Source organism: Bombus vosnesenskii, unplaced genomic scaffold (genome assembly GCF_011952255.1).
Source record: "Bombus vosnesenskii isolate JDL3184/JDL3185 unplaced genomic scaffold, Bvos_JDL3184-5_v1.1 scf7180000013294, whole genome shotgun sequence".
Lineage (NCBI taxonomy): Eukaryota > Metazoa > Arthropoda > Insecta > Hymenoptera > Apidae > Bombus > Bombus vosnesenskii.
The window spans coordinates 214,877-241,085 of record NW_022882945.1 but is presented as its reverse complement, the minus strand read 5'-3'; the positions used below and the strand labels follow the sequence as shown (position 1 = coordinate 241,085).

General features: G+C 29.7%; 6 protein-coding genes across 13 annotated transcripts; 5 read left to right on the top strand and 1 right to left on the bottom strand.

The window, feature by feature from the left end:
• Positions 1-608: 608 nt before the first annotated feature.
• Positions 609-4,114, top strand: LOC117233073. The gene is made up of 9 exons (XM_033493011.1): positions 609-615; positions 923-1,107; positions 1,242-1,367; positions 1,444-1,561; positions 1,645-1,909; positions 2,064-2,174; positions 2,439-2,529; positions 2,595-2,731; positions 3,676-4,114. Exons 1-9 carry the CDS (start codon positions 609-611, stop codon positions 3,824-3,826), a joined length of 1,191 nt encoding a protein of 396 aa, XP_033348902.1. The 3' UTR covers positions 3,827-4,114.
• Positions 4,115-6,056: 1,942 nt separating this feature from the next.
• Positions 6,057-8,138, top strand: LOC117233072. Its single transcript, XM_033493010.1, has 8 exons — positions 6,057-6,315; positions 6,489-6,614; positions 6,697-6,814; positions 6,919-7,183; positions 7,389-7,505; positions 7,595-7,685; positions 7,762-7,898; positions 7,979-8,138. Exons 1-8 carry the CDS (start codon positions 6,178-6,180, stop codon positions 8,136-8,138), a joined length of 1,152 nt encoding a protein of 383 aa, XP_033348901.1. The 5' UTR covers positions 6,057-6,177.
• A 1,242-nt stretch (positions 8,139-9,380) lies between these two features.
• On the bottom strand, positions 9,381-16,206 carry LOC117233054 (crossover junction endonuclease MUS81). 3 transcript variants are annotated; one of them, XM_033492967.1, is made up of 9 exons: positions 15,217-16,206; positions 15,031-15,136; positions 14,822-14,942; positions 14,311-14,736; positions 14,025-14,241; positions 13,735-13,947; positions 13,530-13,643; positions 13,322-13,460; positions 9,381-9,476 (listed from the first exon to the last, which is right to left on the bottom strand). In XM_033492967.1, exons 1-9 carry the CDS (start codon positions 15,580-15,582, stop codon positions 9,409-9,411), a joined length of 1,770 nt encoding a protein of 589 aa, XP_033348858.1. In that variant the 5' UTR covers positions 15,583-16,206; the 3' UTR covers positions 9,381-9,408. The 3 variants fall into 3 exon arrangements, with proteins under 3 accessions (XP_033348858.1, XP_033348857.1, XP_033348859.1); XM_033492966.1 differs by lacking the exon at positions 9,381-9,476 and having other exon boundaries at positions 13,174-13,460; positions 15,217-16,205; XM_033492968.1 differs by lacking the exon at positions 9,381-9,476 and having other exon boundaries at positions 13,345-13,479.
• Positions 9,394-12,849, top strand: LOC117233057 (odorant receptor 9a-like). 3 transcript variants are annotated; one of them, XM_033492970.1, is made up of 11 exons: positions 9,394-9,503; positions 9,573-10,017; positions 10,667-10,836; positions 10,968-11,093; positions 11,154-11,271; positions 11,366-11,630; positions 11,753-11,869; positions 11,970-12,060; positions 12,269-12,405; positions 12,473-12,605; positions 12,689-12,849. In XM_033492970.1, exons 3-11 carry the CDS (start codon positions 10,804-10,806, stop codon positions 12,740-12,742), a joined length of 1,074 nt encoding a protein of 357 aa, XP_033348861.1. In that variant the 5' UTR covers positions 9,394-9,503; positions 9,573-10,017; positions 10,667-10,803; the 3' UTR covers positions 12,743-12,849. The 3 variants fall into 3 exon arrangements, with proteins under 3 accessions (XP_033348861.1, XP_033348862.1, XP_033348864.1); XM_033492971.1 differs by lacking the exons at positions 9,394-9,503; positions 12,689-12,849 and having other exon boundaries at positions 9,559-10,017; positions 12,473-12,687; XM_033492973.1 differs by lacking the exons at positions 9,394-9,503; positions 9,573-10,017; positions 10,667-10,836 and having other exon boundaries at positions 10,952-11,093; positions 11,159-11,271.
• Positions 16,207-16,544: 338 nt separating the features above from the next.
• On the top strand, positions 16,545-19,687 carry LOC117233033 (SHC-transforming protein 1). Of its 4 annotated transcripts, none has more exons than XM_033492908.1 (11): positions 16,545-16,797; positions 17,208-17,315; positions 17,408-17,478; positions 17,596-17,656; positions 17,724-17,897; positions 17,994-18,157; positions 18,244-18,482; positions 18,556-18,705; positions 18,770-18,897; positions 18,962-19,072; positions 19,151-19,687. In XM_033492908.1, the coding sequence occupies exons 2-11, from the start codon at positions 17,217-17,219 to the stop codon at positions 19,283-19,285; spliced, it is 1,332 nt and encodes a 443-aa protein (XP_033348799.1). In that variant the 5' UTR covers positions 16,545-16,797; positions 17,208-17,216; the 3' UTR covers positions 19,286-19,687. The 4 variants fall into 4 exon arrangements, with proteins under 4 accessions (XP_033348799.1, XP_033348797.1, XP_033348800.1 ...); XM_033492906.1 differs by having other exon boundaries at positions 17,188-17,315; XM_033492909.1 differs by lacking the exon at positions 16,545-16,797 and adding an exon at positions 16,804-17,010.
• A 2,551-nt stretch (positions 19,688-22,238) lies between these two features.
• Positions 22,239-24,205, top strand: LOC117233035 (protein FRG1 homolog). The gene is made up of 5 exons (XM_033492913.1): positions 22,239-22,574; positions 22,664-22,740; positions 22,813-23,105; positions 23,290-23,489; positions 23,566-24,205. Exons 1-5 carry the CDS (start codon positions 22,516-22,518, stop codon positions 23,711-23,713), a joined length of 777 nt encoding a protein of 258 aa, XP_033348804.1. The 5' UTR covers positions 22,239-22,515; the 3' UTR covers positions 23,714-24,205.
• The last annotated feature ends 2,004 nt before the right edge of the window (positions 24,206-26,209 follow it).

Sequence of the window (26,209 nt, the reverse complement as noted above, 5' to 3'; positions counted from 1 at the left end):
CTACATTACACTAGCATAATTATACAACTTTAGGCACATGAAATTGATGATAGTATAAAGATAACGCAATCCTATTGTTACAATATTCGCGTGTTGTGAACAGTGATAAGAGCTTATCGGTAGAGAATCTTCAATCGCATGTCGAAGAAAGTATTACAACTAGAATACGCTACTCATAAAAAGAACAATGTCTTTCAGGATCAATGTCACTGTTTCAAAAAATCTCTCGACACTTACAATTAATATTTAACTGGGACGCTCTACGAAACGATATCAATATTTAAGAGACTAGCTATAATGACAGGTGTTGCATATACTGCAGAACGTTTTGACAGGCTACAATAGAACTTCGGAAATCATAATTTTCTCTCCAAGTATGATGTCACAAATTAAAAATTATACCATAGTTCATATTTGTGTGACAGCAAATCGAAAAAATTCACATTAACGCTCGATGGAAAAACTGCAGATGTCTAATAATATCGAATGTCGTGTAAACTTACATACGTATATCATATTGATTTCTACGATCCTGAGAAACAGAACTTTCATACTCTCCACATGACAGTCTTTCTTCTGAAGCGGTTACTCTAGTTAAAAAAGGAGATATGGCTAGTAAGCGAAATAGGTTTACACAAAAATCGAAATAGTTATCACTTTTTGAAGTATGATTAGATCGCGGATGTTTGTGCAAATTAGTATTTTTATAAATAATTAATCAAATGGAAGCTAAGAAGAGAGCTTTTTTACCTGCTATACTTTTAATGTCTTGTATATTTTTGCATATGATATGTACCCTGTACATTTTTTACCTTGAGATTTCCCATAAATGCATAAAAGTCCGCGGTCTACTAGTGATAGTTATAATTTTATGTTGTTCTTTTATGGTTCTTATTGTAAATTATCGGGAAATTAATTTAAGCTTGGAGCATTTTAGCGTTTCAGGAAACTGAGAGACAATCTCCTGATATATTTGATGTTCCTCACTATAAAATGCTGAAAAACTACTTGCAACTTTTGGGGCAAGATCCACGTCAAAAAAATGGATTTAAGAATTTTATAGTAACTGCTGTAGTGATCAGTATTACAGGCAACATTATACCAACGGTAAGGAAGGATCTAGTAAACCTCTCGTAGAAAAATGTTATAGATAAATTGAGAATACTAAAGTAAATGAATTCCTCGCAAGAAAGTAAATAATTAGGTAATGTTATTAAACAATTGGAACCTGCAATCATTAGTCACTAGAATTGTATACCTCGTTATGTGACAAGAATATGGACGCAGTAATCAACGTTTTCCCACATTTTATGGCAGCTACGATCAGTGCTATTAAAATATTAAATATCCAGATCAACAGACAAAATGTAAGTGAATTTATTATTAGATAAAGAGTTTCTTATATAAATAATATAATAAATATTCGCAATATATTATTTATAGTTTAACAAATTGCTTCAATTTGTGGCAAATCAATGGGAACAACTGAAATTAAACAATGAATTGTACGTTTTGAATCGAACCGTTATACAAGGCAACAAGATGGCTCAATTGTATCGAAGTATATTATCGTATTACTATTATCTAACAAAAATACTTTCTTTCAGTATTTTGCAGGTAAGTTATCGAGTTTATTCTTTTCAGGATCTTTATTGACCGCTTTGATATTATTCCTACTGGTCCCACTAGTTTCTCCCATTCTCGATGTCGTTCTCCCACTAAATGAAACTCGACCACGTCAGCAACTGCTTAAAATTAATTACATTATTTTTGACGACGCCAACTATTTTTTCTACGTATATATGCAGTTAGCTTGGGGATCAATTATGGTTGTGGTAACCATAATTTCCGTAGATTCATTGTACATCCTTATAATTCATCACAACAGCGGATTGTTTGCCGTGTGTGGGTAAATATGGTGCTGTTAGAAACATATAGACATATATCATAATTATAATATATTTACAAAAGATATGCATAAGTATTCAAATGCTTTGACACGGCACTACAATGAATTTTAAAAGATGTTACAATTATTTTTTCTATCTGTTGTTAAAATACAGGAACCAAGTGCAAAAGGCAACAAAAAATTTAAACACCAATCAAATTATTTCGGAGAATCACACGTACAAACAGATTAGGAATTGCGTGATCACGCACAACGAAGCCATCCAGTTTGTATCTGTCGAGTAACAATAAATTCTAAATAGGCTGTGAATATTTACATAAAATATTTTTATAAACACGACTAAAATAATAACTAAATATCATAGTGAATACTATACTTTGAATATTTTATATATTTTTGCGTATTATATTCATTTTGTATTATTTTGCATCTCTGAATTTCCCATAAACGTATAAACATTTGCAATCTAACAGTAGTTTATCAAAATATTATTAAACGCAACTAATTTTTTCTCTTATTATATTTTAAGGTTTTATAATATTCTAAACGAAAGCAGTCGAACTAGTTATTTGATCCAAGTTGGATTAAATATGTTGATAATCAGCGCAACAGCCTTGCAAGTAAGGAGAAAAGCCGAATAAAATTAAAAAAAAACATGTATTTAACTGATAGCTTTATTTTTCAGGCAGTAATAAATTTAGATAAACCGGAAGAAGCAATTAGAAGCGTGGTATTTTGTGGGGCCAATCAATTTCATTTATTTGTGCTTAGTCTACCCGGACAGGTGCTTCTGGATCATTGTACTGAGCTAGGAAATAATATGTACATATATGTCTAATATACGCGTGCAATATGTAAACTGTACGAGGCAAACATGATAATTCCATTTATTGTTGATTTCTTCTTCAGTTTTGATGTCTATATAATTTATATACATATATAATATAGTATAATATATAATATATGATATAAATTTAATAACGACTCTAAAATAGGTAACAGTGCAATATTTAAAAAATGAAACAACTCATATAATTAAGTTACTTTTTAAATTAGATTTTGAATTTCTACGATGCTGAGATGTCGTGATATCGGATTTTCGGGAAAAATCGTGTAGCTATTGCACTTGCACTTTGCACTTTACACTTTACACTTTGCGCAGTTTCGTAAACGTTGCAGTCTACTTCTTGAAGGCAGATCTGAAACTGAGGGTTTCGAGCCCCGTTGTCGCTATTTATACTGAGCGATGTTCCGCTTGGCTGATCAAATTAATGGCTCAACTTGGAAGTTCTAACCGGGCGAATGAAGATCTTCCTAGTTGAGTCATCGGTTTGATCAACCAATCGGAATATCGCTCAATATAGATTGAGACAATGAGACCCAAAACCCTCAATTTCAGATCTGCCTTGAAGAAGCAGACTGCAACATTTACAAAATGTTGGCGCAAAGTGCGAAGTGCAAAGTACAAATGCAAAGTGCAAGTGCAAAGCGCAAGTGCAATAGCTACGCGATTATTCCCGAAAAAGTAATATCATGCTGATACGATTAATATTATGACAATGAATCAGAGATTTGGTATTAGGAAATCGGCTGACAATTAATATAAAATTAAAAAATTTCTTAATTAATAAAATATAAAAAACCTTACCATGTTTTTCTAATCTACCTTATCATGTTTTTCTCTGTAGTCTTCATATGCAATTAATAATTAGTCTCAATCAAGAATCGATTGATTCGAATGTTGTGTTTTCTCGATGTTATAATAGATACGGTGCCATGTGGTACAGAACACCCGTGCAAATTCAAAAAGTACTTTACATGATGCAGATAAGAAGTGGGAAACTATGCAGCTTAACGGCAGGCGGACTGTACGAAATGAATATAGAAAATTTCGGAGTGGTATGTATCACTATATGATTCTAATAATTTCTCGTCTTACATTAACTGCTTACAATTTCTTTCAAGACCTTCAAAACGTGCATGTCCTACTTCACGATGTTATTGTCGCTAAAATAACGATTCTACCTTATCCGTTGAAATTATTTAGTCAAATTCACTGTGCTGTGATACAAGATTAACCAGGAATGCGAATATTAAGATCATATAGCCAAGATATGTACTGTTAATATTAAATCGTTTAAATTACTATATTAAACACGTAAATAGAATTATTGAACCATCTTTCAATATTATTTGATATTTCAGAGTGTATTTTCGACCAATCGCGGCGAGACGCAATCGCGAGGAAACACGTCAACGGGAGTCGTAAATTCCCGTTACGATGATAATAATCGACGCCGCGAATAGGTCGATCCCCTGATTTCCGTTGAGATAATAGGGGTGGTTGAGGTGGTATAACGCTGCGATTAACAGGGTTATAAACTTTATATTTCCAACACTTGTACACTCAAGAGTTACACCGTTTCGTATGATATAAGTCGTAGACGATGATTTGGCGTACACACACAATATTATTTGGTAATGGAGCAAGGCCCTTACGGTTGAGTTTCTTGTTGTAGTTGAAGGAGACTAAGTATAGATATGAAGTGACTGCTCTGTAGTCTAGAGAATCAGTTTAGAGAGATGACGTGATTAAGACTGACTTGTCGCTCCTATGTTATTACGGAAGAAAGTTCGGTGTGAGTGTGCCCTTTGAATGAAGAACGCGGATTCGTTGTTCACACTTTTCGTTAGGAAAAGTGAGGGTAACGATCCGCGATGTCGACTGGTTATGACCCATGTTAATGCCAAAAGGTATGAGGAGGAAGCCTCCTACCAACGTGGTTTGTGGGTGACCTTGTTCATGGAAAAAACCAGCTTGTTTTGTTAGACAAATATTCGGTTTTCCCAATAGGTGAATACCCGCTTTTTCCGTGTTTTCAAGAGCGCCTAATAAACCCAAGGACTTTTCTAAAAACCAGCCGTGAACCGAAAAAATTTCTAGGATTAAAAAATCCTTCAGGACAAACAGATTGACTGAAAAACATGTATTGACACAATGAAGTTAAAAGTTAAAGGTTTATGGTGAATCCTTAGATTAGATTGAGGGTTGAAATGACGATACGTAGACAGTGCAGATGTCTTACGCGACATAAAACAGAGTGTAAAACATGTTATATATCTTACCGAAATAATGAATTGATCACTATTTCACAGATTTCTTTCAGTTCGTTCCATCGAGCCACAGAGAAAATTTACATTTGTGTACTAATTTTAGCATACGTATAATGAATGATACGTATAATGAAACTCCAACGGTTGAATTTATTAACTAATTGAATTCACCACTTTTTTAAGTTTCATTTACATCTCGCAAATAACACCGTTGCACTTTTTTCCGTGTCAAAGCTTCAGCTAGAGGTCGAAGGAAATATTATCACGTCAACACTGCGAATAGAGGTACGATACTTTTCTGAGAATTCAAGACTTTTCAGTGTATAATTAATTCTACAATTATTTATACATCACTGAGTACTTAGTTAATACCATATTGTCAGTAGCTCGATCAATATCTCACTGTAATCATAGATCTTCGATTTTCAGTTTAAATGACAGGCATCGCTATAACCCTTGATTCGTTATGTTCCTATCTATAATGCACTTGTCATTCAGCAATAGCTAACTTAGACATTACGCTATATACTGCATACCTGTCCGGCAAAGAAGTCGATTCATAGTCATACTTGATAACCGTAATTACAAGCTCAGTAATATTGAATATCGAGTATAACTGCATTCGCAGATTGACTTTCGCAATTTTAAGAACAGAAACATTTATTCAATCGGCACGACGATAGTCCGAACGTTAACCGAAGTCAATTAATTGAAAATCTGGAAATATGGATAGTAAGAGATAGAAATGAGCCATTTAGAAGTCACGTTGATCAACTCTATAAATTGAAGAGCACACGAAAATGTTGATATTACAACTATTATTGTTTTTAAATTTATCTTAGAATTTACCATCATTTACGTCACCTTCTTACGATAAGAAAAATTTATGGAAGTAAATTTGTTTCTGGAAAATTGAATATTAATCGTGTGCATGTCTAATGAAATTTAAAAATTAATAAAAAGTGCGGTCGAATCAGTACCTGTCTTCTGAATGACTCAAATGCAATATAAATTATAAATAATTAAAATAGTTCTTTGTCAATATATAATTTTTATGGTACTTAAAGTAAACTGGCCGGGGATAATTCTTTCATGAAATTAATTTAAACTTAGAACATTCAGCATTTCAGAAAGTCAGAACACAGTCTACCGATATGTTCGACATTCCTTACTATAAAATGCTCGAGAAATATTTGCAAATTGTAGGACAAGATCCACGCCAGAGAGATATATTCAGAAGTATTATTGTGACTATAATGGTGACTAGTATCACAGGCATTCTCGTTCCAACGGTAAGGGAAACATATCGTATAGTACATTTTATAGAAATGTATTCTTTATTTATAGAGATACATTTCTATAAAATGTATTATAATCGAAATGAGAAAACTTAGTTGAATAAATTCCTCGCAAGAAAGTAAATAACCAGATAACGTTATTGACAATTGGAACCTACAATCACTAGTTATTAGAAGTATATAGATCCTTATATGACAAGGATATGGACGGAGTGATCGAGTGTATGCCGCATTTAATCGCAGCTATAACTAGTATCGTTAAAATATTAAATGTCCACTTCAACAGAGAAAATGTACGTGAATTTATTGTTACCCGATTAAGCTTTGGGAATGAAAACATATTATAAAGTCGTAAAAATACATGTTATATCATAGTTTAGAAAATTGTTCGAATTTGTGAGGAAACAATGGAAGGAATTGAAGTTAACCGATGATTTACGCGTTCTGGAGGATGTCACCATTCAAGGCAGCAAAATGGCACAACTGTACCGAAGTAGGTTATCATGTCTTAATTTTTCAATTACAGTGCTTCTATGTGTATAAAGGATTTGTTCTATTAATATTTTGAACATAAGCGATCAATTGTGATCATTTCAGATACTTTATTGATCTTCATGGTACTGTTCTTGCTGGTTCCATTACTTTTTCCTATTCTGGATGTCGTCCTTCCATTAAATGAAACTCGACCGCGACAACAATTATTTAGAGTTAATTACATATTTTTTGATCATGAAGAGTACTTCTTTTACATATATTTACAGCTTGCATGGGGATCTGTTATTGTTGTGATGATAATAGTTACCGTAGATTCGTTATATATCCTTATAATCCATCACAGTAGTGGATTATTTGCGGTGTGTGGGTAAATATGATACTGCAAAAAGCATAAGGTCGCGTTAATCCGTAAAGGCTATCATGCGTGAAATTTCCCCCTTGATAACATAGACGTGATATTCTTTGATGATAGCTTTTAAGGATCAATAACCATATGTCTCTTTTTGTACTAATAAGAATAAGAAGATAAAACTAATAAGATTTCATTTTTTATAATTATATTCAAAATATAGGCATCAAGTCCATAAAGCAACTAGTAGTTCAATCATATTCTCTACAGAAGCTATGACGGAGACTTACACGTACGAACAGATAAAAAATTGTGTGATCACTCACGATAAAGCGATCGAGTTTGTATTTATTAAATGACGATAAAATACAATACGGTGCGAGATGATTATTGATCGCAATTAATGTGCTTTTTTCGTTATATTTTGAGGTTTTACAATATTCTAAATGAAAACAGTCGAAGTAGTTATTTGCTTCAAGTTGGATTAAATATGATGGGTATAAGCATGACAGCTGTTCAAGTAAAGAGAATCTAATAATTGAAAACGAATGAAAATTCTGGAAGCATTTTCCTAATTGAAAGTTTGTATTTTTCAGACAGTCGCTAACTTAGAAAGACCGGCGGAAGCAATTAGAACCGGCATATTTCTTGGAGCTGAACAATTTCATTTGTTTGTGATCAGTCTGCCTGGGCAGGTACTTCTGGATCATTGTTCTGATTTAGCAAATAATATGTATGTATCTAGTGCAATCGTATAAAATGCAAATATTCAATCGTAGAAAAAAATATAATTTATTACTCGTATCAAAACAGATATGGGTCCACCTGGTATAAAATACCAGTAAAAATTCAAAAAATGCTTCTCATGATGCAAATACGGAGTAAAAAACTGTGTACATTAACGGCAGGTGGATTGTACGAAATGAATATGGAAAATTTTGCAATTGTATGTAATATTATGGGACAGTTATAGTTACTTTATATTATTAACTAGTAGGTACTTACGTCATTTCTCTTTTAAGACTTTCAAAACATGTATGTCATACTTCACGATGTTAATGTCACTGAGAGGATGAGTTGACTCATAGACATTTACTCATATTCATTGCATTTTATACCTGGATGGACCTACAATGAGGATAATAAGATAAATAGTCACTATGCATTGTTAATGTTGAATAGTTTAAACAACGTTATCGATGTAAATAAAATTATTAAACTATATCTTTCACAGAATATTTTTAAATATTTTTAAACATAGATTGATCTCGCTTAATAATGTAAATCACTGTTACTTAATCATTTTTATAAGCTAATGATAATATCTTGAAAATGAGATGGACATTTCGCCATCTTTTGTAAGACTTCCTGAAGGAATCATTTTGGCTTCTTTATTTCTCCATATAAGGTTATTTAAACTCTTCTCAAGACTAGGCTGATCTATAACCATTATTTGTGCAAAATTTCATTTCGCTGAAGTATTGCTTAATAATTCCTAAACAAATAAATGGGTAAATATAATAGTTCCTATAGAAATTGTATCAAAACTGTGCAAAAATAATATCACATGGTACAAGGTATACATATTTCTTTCATGAATGTCCATTTATTTGGGTTTCAATTATTGGCGTATACAGATCTCAATTGCAGAAAATAATTCTGCCGAAAAGAAATGACGCTAACATTAAGAGCATTGGGTACGAAGAGTTTAAAGAATATGTGATGTTGCATTATAGATCTCTTCTAAACTAATAATCAATAAGAAATTAATATAACTAGATCTGAGTTTGGTTCTTTTATTATATTTCTACTAAAATTACGTTGTTACCAAGCATCTTAACAAGATTAGTAGTTAGTTTTGAGGCCGTGATAGTTGTAGTTGCTGGCTGTAGATGTCGCTGCTGGGACAGATACTGCTCTATTTTCTTCTCATTTAAGAATCGTGGAAAGAAAAATCGGACTCCGGTCGCCGGGGATTTGAACCCGGGTCCCGAACGTTCGTAACCTAAGGCGCTAACCACTGCGCTGCCGTTGTCCGACACTAGTTATCTTCCGGTGGTATTTGCTGTCGAGTGCCGCCACAGTTTCATAACTATTGTTCGCGTAAGATATCATTTCGCCAATATACATATACAGATTTTCAATATGCTGGATTTTACATATGGATTTTACTTAGTAGGCATAACGAATTATGTTTTCGAATGTTATAATCTTCTTCCCTACGGCCTGTACGAGATAAGCTGCTATCCATCTATCGTTCGATTTAAGGAACCCTGTGTACCCCGCTGCTTAGACTCACCTACTTTCGTTCCTGTAAAGAAGGTTGCTCGGCACAGAGGTATTTTGGATAATATTTAATTCTCAATAACTAAAAAAGGAAACCGAAAACACAATCTTTTTATTCTAGATTTTCATCATATTTTAACTTCAAGTATCGCCCCTTAAATATTTTTACACCTGTAGCCGAATACACTATATAGCAGCTTATTGATTAATATAATATGCGTATAAAACTTTGGACGATGCGTTACAAATATACAACGCAACAAGTAATTGGGTGTCACTGCAATGTCGATCGCACACATATGCATGCTTCTTGCTCGTAAGATATTAACCACCAAAGAATTTTCGAGGAATAAATTGATTGAAAACCTGCTGCTATCGCCGATCGTCATCGACTAAGGTTGTGTCACAACCAGTGAGGTCGATATTTCAGGGTAACCACAGGTTTTCAATTCCCAACGCAAATGATTGACACTCTAGCAACCGATGGCCTATTATTTTCACATCTACGACATGGTTATTATTCGATGTCGTGCTACCCAACATTGTGCTATAATGCATACTTGCCGGTAAGCAAACCGTCAAACTAATTCGATGGTAAAAATTACATGCTTTCACAGACATCGGGTGAAGGGATATAAGTGCATTCGTAGGATCCATTTCAATTTCTCGGTGTACAATATAAAGAACAACTTTCATACTTCATACTTCATACAACTTTGTTAAATCACTTTCGCCGCCTCGTTTGCTAATAAGTCGACTGTATTAGACAGATCTAAGAAATTTAAATAGTAAGAGAAAACTGAATATATTCTATATTGTTGCTGACTGTGGATTCTTTTACAATTATACGAAATTTAAAAATGCAAAATTTCATAGATTTCTCATAATATACCAAAATATATTAATTTTAATCGGTAAAGCGAATCTCTATATAAGTTCCATTTCATTACTTGTGTCCATAAAGGTACAAATTTGTACAAAAATTTGATATCAAATTATGATTATTGCAGTAACTCGATGTTATAATTCACTGGCTATAAATGTTTCAAATACCAAAAAATAGATGTCGAAATAAATTTCTTATTTTAGCACATCATATCATTTTCTCTTTTTCTTCTTCATTCTACCATATTTTACATTACGATATCAAATTCAACGTTGAGTCACATTTTTCAATAAAAGACTTGAATTGTTAGTTTAAACGGCAATGTTCAGTGTTTCAGGCAAACAACAAGCAAGATTTTAATGTGTTCGATATTAGCTACCATAAGCCGCTTAAACAGTATCTGTCAATTTGTGGGATAAATCCGTATCAGGAAGATCGTACCAGTAATATTATAGTAATTGCAATAATGTGCGGTTTTATAAGCTTCTTTGGTCCAACGGTAAGAGGAACGTATGCTATGTTGTTTTCATGATTATTATTATTAATCGATGAATATAATGAAAAATAAATAAATAGCAGAGTAAGTAATCAGGTAATATTATTACATGATTGGGATTCACGATTCCATAGTCTATGCAGCTATACGATGCCATACGTAACAAAGATTTCGATAACGTCATCCTGAATTTACCGCACATACTTACAGTACTTATCAGTGTTGCAAAAATACTAAACATCTATTCCAACAAAACGCTGGTACGTATGTATTTAATATCTCCTTCACATACAAAGTCATAATAATGAAGATATCATTAGTTTAGAAAATTATTTAATTCCCTGGAAGAAGATTGGAAATTACTGGAATCAAAAAATGAATTACAAATGCTAGATAAATTTACCAAACACGGCTATAAACTTGCATGTCTGTACAGAAGTAAGTGGTCATCTTATGCTTATCTTTTTATTATATATTTCCACAACAAGTGTTGGATATAAAAATAATTTTTAATTAAAAATAATTCTTCCAGGAACGTTATTAATAGCTCTCGTAATATTTCTGTCCCTTCCATTATATAATCCCGTCCTAGATATTATTATACCATTAAACGAAACCCGACAACGAAATAATGTATTTCAAGTTCACTATGGTGTCCTAGATAACGAAGAACACTTCTACATCGTGTATGTGCATTTATCTCTTTGTGCGATTATTATCGTGGTAACGATAATCTCGGTAGATTCGTTATACATTACTATTATTTATCACGCTTGCGGATTATTTGCAGTATGTGGGTAAATACAATGGTTTAAATAAAAATTCTGTTAAAACAATGCAAAAATTGTATTACGCGGTAAAGAGTATACTTCATTTATATATGTTTACTTATTTGGACTTCAATTATTCACATGTACAGATCCCAGATTCAGAAAACTGCAGAAAATAATTTTGTCGAGAAAAATGGTACTAACATTCGCAACATTGGATACGATGCTTTCAAAGAATGCGTGATGATGCACTATAAATGTCTTCAGTCTGTATAGTTTTAAGTCCGACTAGTTAATAGTAAACTAATAATCGATAAGAAATTAATACAACTTGAACTGACTTTGGTTCATTTGTCATATTTTAAGACTTTATGACGTCCTCGAGAAATGTTGCCGGAATTTGTACTTGATTACGATGGTGTTGAATGCAATCATTCTCAGCGTAACAGCTGTTGAAGTAAGAACATCTTTTATACACCTTAGAAATTACTAGATTGTTCATTTTTTCTGCATTTCTTGAAAATACAAATGTTGACATATGTAAAACAATTTTTTATGTAACTTCCATGTTTTTTTAATTCTCTTCATAAAAGTTTGAATTAGGAGGAACATCCTGAGTCGAATAAGTATTGAGAAAGAACGAAACCGATGCTTTTACCTTCTAGGTAATTGTGTTCTTGGACCGACCGGCAGAAGCCATCAGGGCTATTGTCTACCTCATAGCAGAACAATTTCATTTGTACATGTTTAGTCTACCAGGGCAAACATTACTGGATCAAAGTGTAGAATTGGCCAATAAAATGTAAGTTTTCAACGCATATAAAATACAGAAAGCCGCAAATAGTCTAAACTTATGGATTTCGGGGCAGATATGACTCAGATTGGTATAAAATACCGACAAAAGCTCAAAAGGTATTTTACCTAATGCAAGTGAGGTCCAACAAACCGTGTATATTGACAGCAGCGGGGATATACGAGATGAACATTGAAAGTTTTGGAATAGTACGTAATAATGGAAATTAATAAAAGTATCATGTTATAATAATTTAAGCGGATGTTAGTAATAATAATTCTTTAATTTCAAGACTGTTAAAGCTTGTATGTCGTATTTCACCATGTTCTTGTCACTGAGAGAATAATCGTTCGTACCTACTCGAAAATATTCGTTTCTAGTAATTTTATGGTTTAATGACAACCCAATCTTACATTTTCTAAGAGTTATGTCAATGTTATATGATTATGACTATTCTGAATGGAAGAAAGGCATAAATTATTGAAATAAAATGATATACTTTACCAAGTACGTCAATAAATTGTTATATACTGGTTCAATAAAATTTTTTATCAATTTGTCACTGATGCTATTATTCTGAAATTTGTGGCATGTACTCATTGGGGTATTATTGCTAAATATTTTGAAAATAGTAACTAGTAGTGATCATGAGCCCAATACCATATATATAATAAAAGGTTTTACAAAGAGTATGAATATTATAAAATAATTAATTCTATAAAAATATTATTCTCTATATTATTATTGTATAAAATTTTGTTCATTTTTTTGTACATATAATATTCATTTATGTCTTTATTCGTATAAAATTTCAGTTATCAGTTTAGATCTTTTTTCATATACAATTGATAAATTGTTTTACTAATTACTGATCCTATAAGACGTTTTTTATCACCAAATTCAATAGCAGCTAATAATAACTCACCATTGCAACCAGACTTCTGAAAAGCTTCAACTAATAATCGGGGAGTTGGATAATGTTCTACAATTGCTAAAGCTTTATCTATGGACATTCCTTTTAACTGCAGTAGTTGGCGGACAAACATTTGATTTACTTTAAAAACCTAAAAAATGTATTAACACCTAAAAATGTAAACATTAAATCAATGATCAGTGATAAATAGCTTAAATACCTTTTGTTTAGAAGCTGCTTTATTAAATTCTTCAAATACCATGAGACTACAGGTATTATTTGAAATATTTGTTCGTGTAATAACTTCTTTTTTACAACCTATCAGGTTTTTTTCCTAGAAAAATATATTTGCTATAAAATACGATTTAAACTAAATTACATAACTACACAAAAATATAAAAATTTGTTGTAAAAAGATTACGTACTTTGAACATTTTTATTAAAATTCTAGTTAATGATGACAAATAAAACATAGAATCTTTATGATTCTTAGTATATTTTACAGAGAAACCATCTTGTATCAAAGTATTAATGGAAGCTTGCATCAATGATGAATGTGGTATTGTCAATCTTTGACCCTTCTCATAATCTTCAATTATGTACATAAGATTTGTAATTCCAGATTGCTTTAATCTAAACTATATAAAATAATATTCTATTTAACCATATAAAAATATATAAATATGAATTATATATACATATGTCATATATATACCTTTTGTTCATGAAATCTTCCATCTGTAATACTTGCACTTAAATCATCTATTCGTTTCCTTTCTACTATAAAGGGTAAGATTAGTTCATTATTTTTATTTTTCCTACACCTAGCAATCCATGCAAAATCACCAACTTTTAAATGACGTATCTCAAATGATACACCAAACTCTGTTAGTCCTGTGATAGTAGCATCATGTTGAGGTTCTGTCCTACCACTATATGAAAATTATTTACAGATACATGATAAAATTTTAACATTATAATTTAACAAAATGTAAACATACCCAGCAGTCTCTTGTGTATCTACTAATAATATTATATCAAAATTTCTTGATTCTAAATAATAGTTTCTTTGAAAATCATCTGTAAAATCTGTTTCATTATTTTCTAAATTATGTACATGATTCATATCTTTTACTTCTTTCATTTTTTCTTGCACTCTTTTTGGGTAGACAATATTTTCCTTCGATTTTCGTTTTTCAAAATTCTCATCAGGTTGTTGGCAGTGATTTTCAATAGTAATAGTTTCCTCATTCCTATTATTAAGATCGGCTGAATCTTTTATTAACTTAGACTTTTGTGTAATCAATGGTTTTAATGAGTTTTGAATTTTATTTAATACTTCAAAAGAATTTAATGATATTACATCAGTAGTTGTAATTTCACATATCTTCTTTGAAATACTTATACCATGCTCTGTAAGATTATACCTATACAAGTTATACTACATTTAATACTACAGAAATGTCAAATTCACATATAATTTTAAAAATTGTTATTAATAAATATTATTACCTAATTGGTCTACCTATCATAGAAATTAATCCACTTTCAAACAAATCTAAGACTGAAGTCTTTGCTCCATGCCCACACAACTGTTTCATTTCCAACAGTAGATCTGTTTCTGTAGTATATCCTAATAAATTATAGCATTCATTAGTGATATAATAATTTAATAATAGAATACACTTACACAAAAATAAAAAATATTCTTTGAAATATACCTAAATAACATGAGTCTAGTGTTTTCTTATATAATATCAATAAGGCAGCATAATTTTCTACATTCCAAGATGATAAATTTAAGTCGTCAAATGTTGTTAGTTCTGTCTTGAAACAATATATTTATTAAGTTTATTTCTTTGATATGTTATTACATCTGTATATAAGAAATATATAAATATATTTACTCTTTCAGGTACGAAATCTGCGTCCACAATAATTTGTTGTGATCTGCGTTTCCTTTTAAATACAGGTTGTTCATTAAAACTGCAGTGCTTGCAAACATTCTTCACACTTACCGAGTCATTATTTTGAACTTTATATTCTTTGAGTTTTCTATCTAACATGGAGCATAATTTTGTGCCAAAGTGTTGCAATATTATACAATCCTTCCCAGATTTTAACGGCAAGGGATATTTTTTTAATGCAGCGAGTGCTTTCGAAAAATGATATTGCAAGTCGGAATTTCTCGATGCAGCCTCTTTTCTCCATTCTTCTAACCAGAGCTCAAATAGTGGGTTTGGATTCTTAGGCTTAAGTTTTATTCTTTTCATAGTATTTTTATATCACGGTATGCAAAAGATTATATCATGTATGTTATTAAGTTTAATAAATTATGAAATTAATACTTCAACCAAACACAAAATATTTTTAAGGTTGAAATCTGTATGTATATCAATTTTAAGTGTAGAACTTCAAATCTTCACGATCTATACATATATTTATATACATATCCTCTTTTAAATGGAAAATCATTACTTTTATAAACATATGAATAAATACATTAAACAATGAACATTTTAAAATTATTCTTAAGAAATTTTCTTAAGGGCAGATTCACGCAATATAGGATGTTAAGTCAAGATAGCTCTGACATTTCTGACAGTATTAATCATGATCTTCTAAAAAATTCTTGACTCTTGACACTCATATAATACTGAAGTTTAAGGAAAATCGAGTATAACTACCTGTGAAAAATCAGCATGGAAGACAAGAAGTCTGTCTGTCTTACAAGAACTCGGATTTTATTGAGCTTCCATGATGATTTTTCACAACTAGACACGACTCAATTTTCGAACGGTTTTCTCTAGCGAGTGTCGAAACCTCTTTATATGATCGCAGTAGTGATACAAAAATTTCAATATTACTAGACATCTTAAGAAAATATTAATTCATATAGAATTATATAAAATATCATAAATATAATTCATATATATTAATTCATATTACTAACTAACCAAAAATAAGTAAAATTTATATGTGTAGTATAAATATGTATTTTTGAACTCTTTTGTATAAAAATTAATATATATTTAATTCTCTTTTTCGTAAAATAAAATTATTACCGATGGAGCAATATTAATAAATTATTTATATTTAAATACAATTTATTTTAATATGCTTTTATCTTTTAATAATGAATAATAGAAAAGTTGTGTTGTACATAGTGTGAAATGTGTAATACGAAAATTGATTACAAATCATGGTATACTAAATATGCATTTTAAAATAGACAAAGCATACTGGTTCAGTCGGTGATAAAGGGAACATAATAAATTGTCGATAATTTTTGTTTGGCATTTATGGAATTTTCTACAAGATAATAAATGTGTCTCCTAACTTGGGTGTAGCAGAAAATGCAGACCAATACGAATTTATTATAGTACTACATTTTATATAGTGACCGAAAAAAATTTCTATGAAATGATTAGTGTACCAAATGAGTATAATTGTATCGTAGACGTGTGATTCCAGTAACCGTCTGCGAGGTATGATCTCATTTCCTGATAAATCATGTATTTGTGTGTTAATCGAAATTTTCTTGTTCGCAATTTACGGAATATCTTAGTTATTCGCATTCGGTTGTCACTGCCAGAAATGTATTTCAATTGAAGTATAATGTCAAGTAACGTTGTCTGCATTATGTAATAATCATTGTCGATTTACCATCATAACTATAATTACAAAGTGTCAAAGACATTGTAAGCGATACTGTATTTATACATATTTAATTGGAAAAATGAATGATTATTAGTTTCAAGTTTGAACAAAAATTACAAACATAATATGCCTACAAAACATTCTGAATGATATTTTTTTCTTATCTTATTGTACAAAATTTTATATTTTGTATAATATTTAAAATGCTTATGTTGTAGTTGTATACTTATGTGCGTAGAATTTAGAAATGGCAACTGGAGGTAGTAGTTTTATAAGTAAACCAGCCAGAGGATGGTTACACCCTGATCATTTAGTGAGCAAAGAAGGAATTACCTATACTGTTAAAGTAAGTTTCTATTTTTCTATTATCAATATGTAGCATTAAAATAATTTTTTACAAATTATAAGTGTTTAATTATTATATTATATGATTTTCAGTATATAGGATGTCTTGAAGTATACACATCTATGAAAAGCTTAGATTTTGAAACAAGATCATGTGTTGCCAAGTAAGCTTTTTAATAAATTTTTAAAACACATTTATATGTAGAATTTATTTTACATGTAAAGAAACACTAAAAGTATAAATGTATGTTCTTAATATATTATGAACAAATTTTTTTTAGAGAATGTATAAACAGAGTTTGTGAAGCAGCTGGTTTAAAATCTGCAGATAAAAAGAGAAGGGTATGTATATTATTAATTTTTACTTTTATAATTGCAGCTTTACATTTATAATAATTTATATTTGAAGGTGGATAGGAAAGTGTTAAGAGCAATAGCAGATAAACCTCGCATGGAGCATACAGGTGCTACGATAAATTTAACTATTAGTAGCTGTAGCTTAGCTTTGACTAACATAGAGACTGGACATACTATTGCCAAACATGAAATGCCACGTATATCTTTTGCTTCAGGTGGAGATACGGTAAATTATATGTTATGAAATATTAGTTTTTATTACCATTTGTATTATACAATAATTGCCAGACATATGAACTGGTTAATATATTTTTTTTTATAGGAAATATTAGACTTTGTAGCATATGTTGCTAAAAATATGCAAGAATGGCGTGCTTGTTATGTATTAGAGTGTGGAGGAGGACTTGCACAAGATGTCATATCTACTATTGGACAAGCTTTTGAATTACGATTTAAAGAATTTCTTACAAAACCAGCTTCATTACAGTAATTATAGATATTAAAACAAATTTTATTTATTATAAAATTAATCTTTAATATGTTATTTAATATATATCTTTTTTATAATACAGCCCTATGTTAAATGGCATGCGAGAAGCAGATAGAGATTATTATAATGATCTACCAGGGAAAGTACCACCTGATATTGGCCCTCCACCAGTTCCACCATTACCAATTTCGGCATCAACACTACCTAATTTAAAACATCATCATTCTACTCAAAATCATGTGTCACGTAGCAATGTACAAAATTCTGCTTTACATGACACATTTTCCATAAATTCTGATAGACATCATCAACAATGGCCAGGTAACATCCCTTTAAAATTTTATTATAATTCGTAATTTAATAACAAAAACTAACTTCATTTCTGTTATTGTAGAAAGTGATAACTTAATTGACTTGAATTCTGATGGAACATCAACGAATTTCAATATTCCTCCTGAACATAACTATGTAAATGACAGTGTCATAGCAGCTACAAGAGAAAGTCATCGTGACCAAACATCACTTTTTGATGTGTTTGATATGCGTAAGTAATTTAATGTTGATATAGCATTTAAAATTCCAGCATATAACATAATATAATTTTATAGAGCCATTTAGTTCTGCGATATCAGATTTGAATAGATTAAGCCCCCATTCTCAAAAGCAACAATTAAAACAAGAGATATGGTTCCATGGTAGTGTTAGTCGTGCTGAAGCAGAATCAATGTTAACGAGGGTAAGTATTGCCATTAATATTTATATATAAGTTGTGTATATTTTCAATATAACATATTTGACAGGATGGTGACTTTTTGGTTCGAGAATCTCAAGGCTCGCCTGGACAATATGTCCTTACTGGTATGAACAATGGTACTCCTAAACATTTACTGTTAATTGATCCGGAAGGCGTAGTAAGTATTTTAGAACATAACATTGGAAGAAATCTACATACATTAAAAAGGCAAATTTATGATTTATTATAATTCCAGGTTCGCACAAAAGACCGCGTTTTCGATAGCGTTAGCCATTTAGTAAATCATCATTGTGACAATGTGTTACCAATTATATCAGCAGACAGTGTTTTAGTACTTCGGTATCCAATCCCCAGACGTGCAAATAATTGATTTTTACAAACTTATAATAGTGCACAAAGTAACGAATGAGATTCACATTTGGTATCGATCAATCTCACTAGTATTTACTAAAAAAATTCGATACTGAATATGCTTTTCATAGCAAAAATTTCATGCCATGAATATTTTTCTTTGAAAGAGGAGAGGGTTTATCCTAATTTTACGTTCTATTCTTATCAAAAGAAAGACTTAATATTTCACGAAATATAATCCTATAATTATTAGTAATATCACCGTGCAGAGAGGTGTTGAATCATACTCAAAATTAAAGAAGTTATTATTAGATGTTAAATTATGATGATTAGTGTGTAAAAGATTTTATCAAAGTATTTTTATGTATCAATTTTTCTGTAAAAAGAGGTATATGTATAAAAAATGGTAGTATTTACAGTATTCCTTTTTTAATTTATTAAATTGAATTTTTGAGATACTGTCTCATACATAATTTTTAAATAGTACCAGTATACTTCCATTAAATATGAACATAACATACGTATCTTTAATTGTTTACAAATACTTATAAGTTTATAGTTGCAAAACTATATGAATTTCTCTTTTCATTAAATATTCAACTTAAAATATATAAAAAGATAACATTAAATGATATTGACGAATATTAAAAGATAACTTTCAACTTAAAATATATCAATGTTACATCTGTTAAATATTAGACAAAGATTTTTTTAAATTGACTAAAATCAATTATTCGATATAACTCAATATTAAATCAAATATAGTTTTTTTACTCAATTTACATCTAATTAATTCAATTTTTGTGTAAGACTCAAAATAGTATCTTACATATGCCATTACTACACCTCAAAGTGTGCCACAATTTAATTTTTTAGTGGAGATTTGGTACCGACTACTGAATACAATAAAACTATACATTTTTAATTTTATATATAACTTTACCATATAGATTATGGCTTTCATAAAAAAATGTTTTGTAATTTTAGTCATTTCATGTTATAAAACTCGCAAAATAGTTATGTGCATAGAAATATATATATATATATATATATATATATATATTTACAAATTTTGTAATATCCTGATAGTATAACATTTTGATTCCATATTTGTGAGGTAATTTTCATTTGTAATCCCAATTTTAATAGAGAATTGTATATTTATATTTTATCTAAATATATAATAATCAAAGTGAATTTTGTATTCTGCATATTTATTTGCAGAAATATTTGAACTGAGTCCTGCGAAGGACCTCGCGTTTGCACTTTTATATTATGCATATATTAAAATATTTATTGCGCTTAAATATGGCCTATATTGTAATGTTTTTAGTATTAAAATATACAAATTATAATATTTAATATTTTTACCTTCCATGATTTTAAGATAGATATATATGATAATAGTACATACAATATGAATTATTGATTATACGCTACAAGACTATAACATTAAATCGTATCTGATAATTTATTGCTTATATAGTTTCTTTGAGAATAATATCGTATATACACAACAAATTTAAATATTTGTGAAAATATTAGTGAATAATCACTAATATTTATATTTTTGCTTAAAAATTTCGATACATGCATGTATGTGTAAGTATATACGTATATTATTATTTTCTAGCTCTTTCAGAGATATAATAATGATATAAAATAAATATTCATATAAAAATTTTATATAGCTTATGACTGATCCTAACTCTGATTCAAATACGTAACTTTGTGTAGAAAGAAATATTTTCTTGTTTTTTATGCTTAATCATATTCTTAACCACATATGTGAAAATCAAGAATAGTGTAGTGTCTCATAATCTAAATAATTAGCATTTGTCTATGCTTGGTATATACGCCTTCCATTTCATTCGTATAAACAGAATTAGTTTACTCATCTCTGATATAAGCTTTATGCTCTAGACAGAAATACAATAAGAAAATAAATATGATGCGCGATTGATCACGATTGAAACTAGGAAATTAGGGAACTATACCGAAACCTAAGGAAAACGATTCGAAAATTGAGTCGTGATTAGTTATGAAAAATCAACATGGAAGACAAGAAGGTTCTCGTTTGGCCCATGTGTAACATGCTATGAATGTCTCAGACAAGAACAGAGATACTCTTCTCATCTCTGTCTGTCTCGCAAGAACGCGAACTTTGTTGTCTTCAGAACTTTTCACAACAAGTCACGACTCAATTTTTGGACGGTTTTCCCTAGCGCATGTCAAGGTCGAGACCTATTATGTTATAGTTGTGTGATTAATCGTGCACTAGTGCTGTTCAAGAACTAGGGGAATTTCAGGTTGGGTTATTACCTGGGGAATGCTAAAGCACTCTGTTCGTGTTTAGGAATTTTTAATTAAACAAATGAGGAATTAACGAATGGTTTAGAAAGAATACAGAAAGAATTAAACTTGAAACAAATAACTATATTTTGATAAACCAATTACAAATTGAAAAATCTTTAATCTATCATGATTTCCACATTTTTAGAATAGTATCCGGATGTCGGGATTAGCTTTACAATTCTGTCTTTCGTACTTTCGTCCGGTATATTTGTGTCTTCGGTTGTTACATAAAAAATGCAATGTGTTTACGATCAAATAAGAACAATTGTTTGTGCCTTGACAATGTTCTTTTCCATAGTAACTTAGATAAATATGCAAATCAGAAAGTGATTAGAATTATCAGTGGCAAATAATTTGACTGTTAAGTATTATATTTTTATATGGTTATCTTACGATTATCTTCTTTGATTATATATTTTATATATGATTATATATTACCAAAATCATATTAAAATAAAATATTTACTTAGATAAATTGTCTCTGTTCATTGCTTCAATTACGATCTTTTACAATTTGAATTTGGCGCAAGTTAGTTTACACAGAGCTTAATAGAGGGCGTACATGACGGTACTGATATTAATTAATACAACCAGTTTCCTCTCTAATACAATTTTAGGAAATATAAGAAATACAACTAGTAAAGAGTAACTACATCGTAGATGTTTATTTTTCTTGTAGTCTATAAGAATAAGTGTAAAACATGACAATGTTATTGATATAATCTTTATTATTCAAAATATTAATAATAATTGTTAATCTTTTCATCTATATATTTACGTACGTGACAAAAAAAATATTTTTCTGTAATTCACAAGAATATTTTATTGCATTAAATACAATAATCAAAATTACAGAATAAATATATAAGAATTAATATATAAAGAAACGTGAAAATGTCAGAATATGATAAAGTGAGAACTGGAAAACTTGTTTTGAAAGGTGAAAAAAAAAGGTATACAAGTTGTTCCCATGCATAATATGTTCATTTCAATGCATATATATTTTAAGAAATAATGAATTATTTTCTTTTGTTTTTTACAGAACGAAAAAGAGGAAGTTGAAAAAACAAGAGAAAGGACATATTATAACCTCAGAAGATAAAGATACTATAAGTCATGGTATTTTATTTTAATATATATGTACTTCCTCATATCGATTATCAAAGTAATTGTACTGTATGTTATTCATAGGTGGTTGGTGGAAAGCTACACAAGTATCAGAAGTTACAGGAACAGTAGCGATTGAATTTGGAAATCATATCTACATGAAAGCATTAGATAATGGATTATTTACCTTAGGTGCACCTCATAATGAAGGTGAAGGGCCTTTACCAGAAGAGATTCTAACAGCTTTTCCAATAAGTGAAACTAAAGTTGCATTGAAATCTGGTTATGGAAAATACTTAGGTATTGATAAAAAAGGCGTTGTCATTGGAAGAAGTGATGCAGTAGGCGTGATTGAACAGTGGGAACCAATATTTCAGGTAAATATATTATTCATTGCAATTTTTGATTACTGAGTCATTCATTAAGATTATCATTTTTATTAGTTTGTATAAAGGAATGAGATTATTTATTTAATTTTACTATCATTAATTTAACACTACAAGTGTAAAAAAATATAACTATTTATATATATTTTATAAAAAAAAACTATGATTTTTTTAGGATAACAAGCTTGCTATTTTAAATAGCAACGATTGTTTCATATCAGTTACAGATGAAGATGACATTATTTGTCAGAAAAGGACCGCTGGATCTTCTGAGTTTTGTACTATAAGAAGTATAACTCAAAAAGCTCAAGATCCAAATAAGGATATTCCCAAAGAGGAACAGGGTTCTCTTCATGATGTTGAAGTGAATTATGTGTAAGTAGTATAGATTTTATATGAAAAGTTGTTTTCAATATAATATAAGAAACATAATATATTGGCAATATTATAGGAGAAAGTTCCAGAAATTCCAGGACAAAAAATTAAGAATAAGTAAAGAGGATAGTTCTAAACTAGAGAAAGCAAAACGAGAAGGAACTTTACATGAAGCTTTATTGGATAGAAGAAGCAAGATGAAGGCAGATCGCTATTGTAAATAATTTTATACAAAATTGCATTATGTATTTAAACATGTATTTAGACAATTATTGACTTCTAAAACGTATAAATCTTTAATAAAAATATGAAAAAAGTATATGATCACAAGCTTGAGATAAAAAAATTCTTTATACATATCATATTTATTATGTACATTCATTATATTACATAATTTAACTTTCAAATTCATTATCTTAAATCATCATAATCTTCATTTGCAATCATTAAAAAGGTATTCTTTTTGTTCTTTTCTTTGCACTGCAATGCACTTTGTAAATGCACTGCAATTTTATTAACATTTTACAATATACTGATTGATTTTTATGTCATTAGTCAGTTTACATACAATTATTGTATAAATTTATTTAAATTGTGTTTTTAATTTGTGTTTACCATTAGTAAGTAAGTTACCATTATTTATTATTGTATCAAAATCATTGTGAAACTATTCTAATTAAATTAAAATACATTTTGTAAGGATAATCTTCAAAAAGTGCTCAATTTACCGCCCGACAATCACTTTTAACATCGATAGAATTGGGTTTATTCTCATTTAGTCATGATGTATTTATATTGTGTTGTAATATGATTGAAATTTTAATAACAGATTTTTTAAAATATGCAAAACGGCCGTCCAAAAAGTGAAATAATGGCACCATTCTTAAATGTAACCTATTTTTCAAAGTAATATTACAATTAAGTTATATATAATTTTGTTCTAATTAATGTCTCTTTTTCAGTTAGTAATTACTGTTATTTTAACACGTCAAGTTGACTCATATTTTATATAGAAAGTGTGCATATCTATTTATTATTTGATATGTTGTTATCAAGACAAATATAACCAGATTGTACAAAATCTTCTACCCACTCAATCAAATGAACAAGTTGCGCAGAGATTAGCCAACGCTTTTAAAAAGTTGACTGAACATATAAATTTTCTCTGGAAATATGTTTGTAGAGATAAAGAAAGATTTAAAAATTCTTTTGATGAATTCGTTGCTAATTACAGGAATTTTTAATGATTAAATAATATTTTATTGATTTTTTTGTTGTGTCCATTTAAGGAACGAAAAAGCAAATTTTACCTTTAATGTCAAATTTAACATAAGGATATGTCACAAAAGGAATTCATTAAGCATGTAAGCTTTTTATTGACCGATTTATTACACGTTACCACTTACAGTGAGTCTAGCGAAAATCGAATAATTATAATAATAATAAATACAAGTTACAGCATCGATGCATGTCTTTTTCCATAGCAAACGATCAAAAACGAAAACGTTTTTGCAATAGAGTTTTTAGTTACCTTACAAACAAGTAAGTACATGAACTTACATACTTGGTACAGATCAAATCATTGTTAGCCTTTTTATCGTATGCCTCCAGATGGTCTTTGACATTTGACAAAATGCTTATGTTAATATTAAATTTATTTATATATTTATATAATATACTTTATATATAAGGTATATATATATATATACCTTATATATATAAGCAAACATGTCTTTCGCGCTATCTCTTTCGCACTCACTCTCTCTCGCGCACACGCGCTTCTCCATTCTCTCCCCTTTAGTTCTTCCCTTTCTCTTCTCTCGTCTCCCTTTAATTCCGCATTTTGTCTTTTAATAACAACAATGATTATTAATCTTATCGACAGCGTTCCTGTATTTTTATTCACAACGCTCGTATCATTTTTCTTTCTGCTCACTTGTCCTATTTTCCTTTAATTAATTTTTTATTTGTCTACTCCATGCTTAATATTCAATTTCTTTTCCTTCTTTACGTAGTAATAAATTATGTCTTTAACCCCCTGAAGCAATACTTTTCTTTTCGTTTTATTTACTTACATGCACAGTTGTTTGTCATATATAGTATAACAAATAAATTATGCGTAAATAACACGATTAAAATATAAATGCTACGTATCGTAGGTAATATTCATAAATACATTATGCATACATATACGTATTATGCTCTTGTACAATTCATAGATGTCTTCTTACATGTTAAAAAAAAATGAATGAATATCTGAATTATGCATTGTTTATTTTTTATTTTGTTGTGTAAAAGCGCATGTCGTAAACCTTTATTTTAATCCTAAGTCTGTAAGTACAGTTATTCTGTAGATATACAATAAACATCTTAGAAAATAGCAATAGAGAGAGAGAGTACACTTTTTGCATTCTCCAGTTCAGATTTTTAATGTGCTTGCTTTCAAGAATTAATATTATGAATATTACATTTCTTATATTTATTTTCTATATTTATGTTACATGGATTCTACCATTCCCATTTTAAACAGGATTTGGAGTCTCTTTGATATATTATTAGACATAAGCAACAATCTAACAATACTAAATATCACCTTTTGATAAAAAAGAAGGATAATTAAAAAACTTTAATATTGTACAGTGTTTTTCATACATTTTGAAGGATGAAAAATCATTTAGCTTTAAGAATTAACCAACATTGCACTCCTATTGTTATACTAG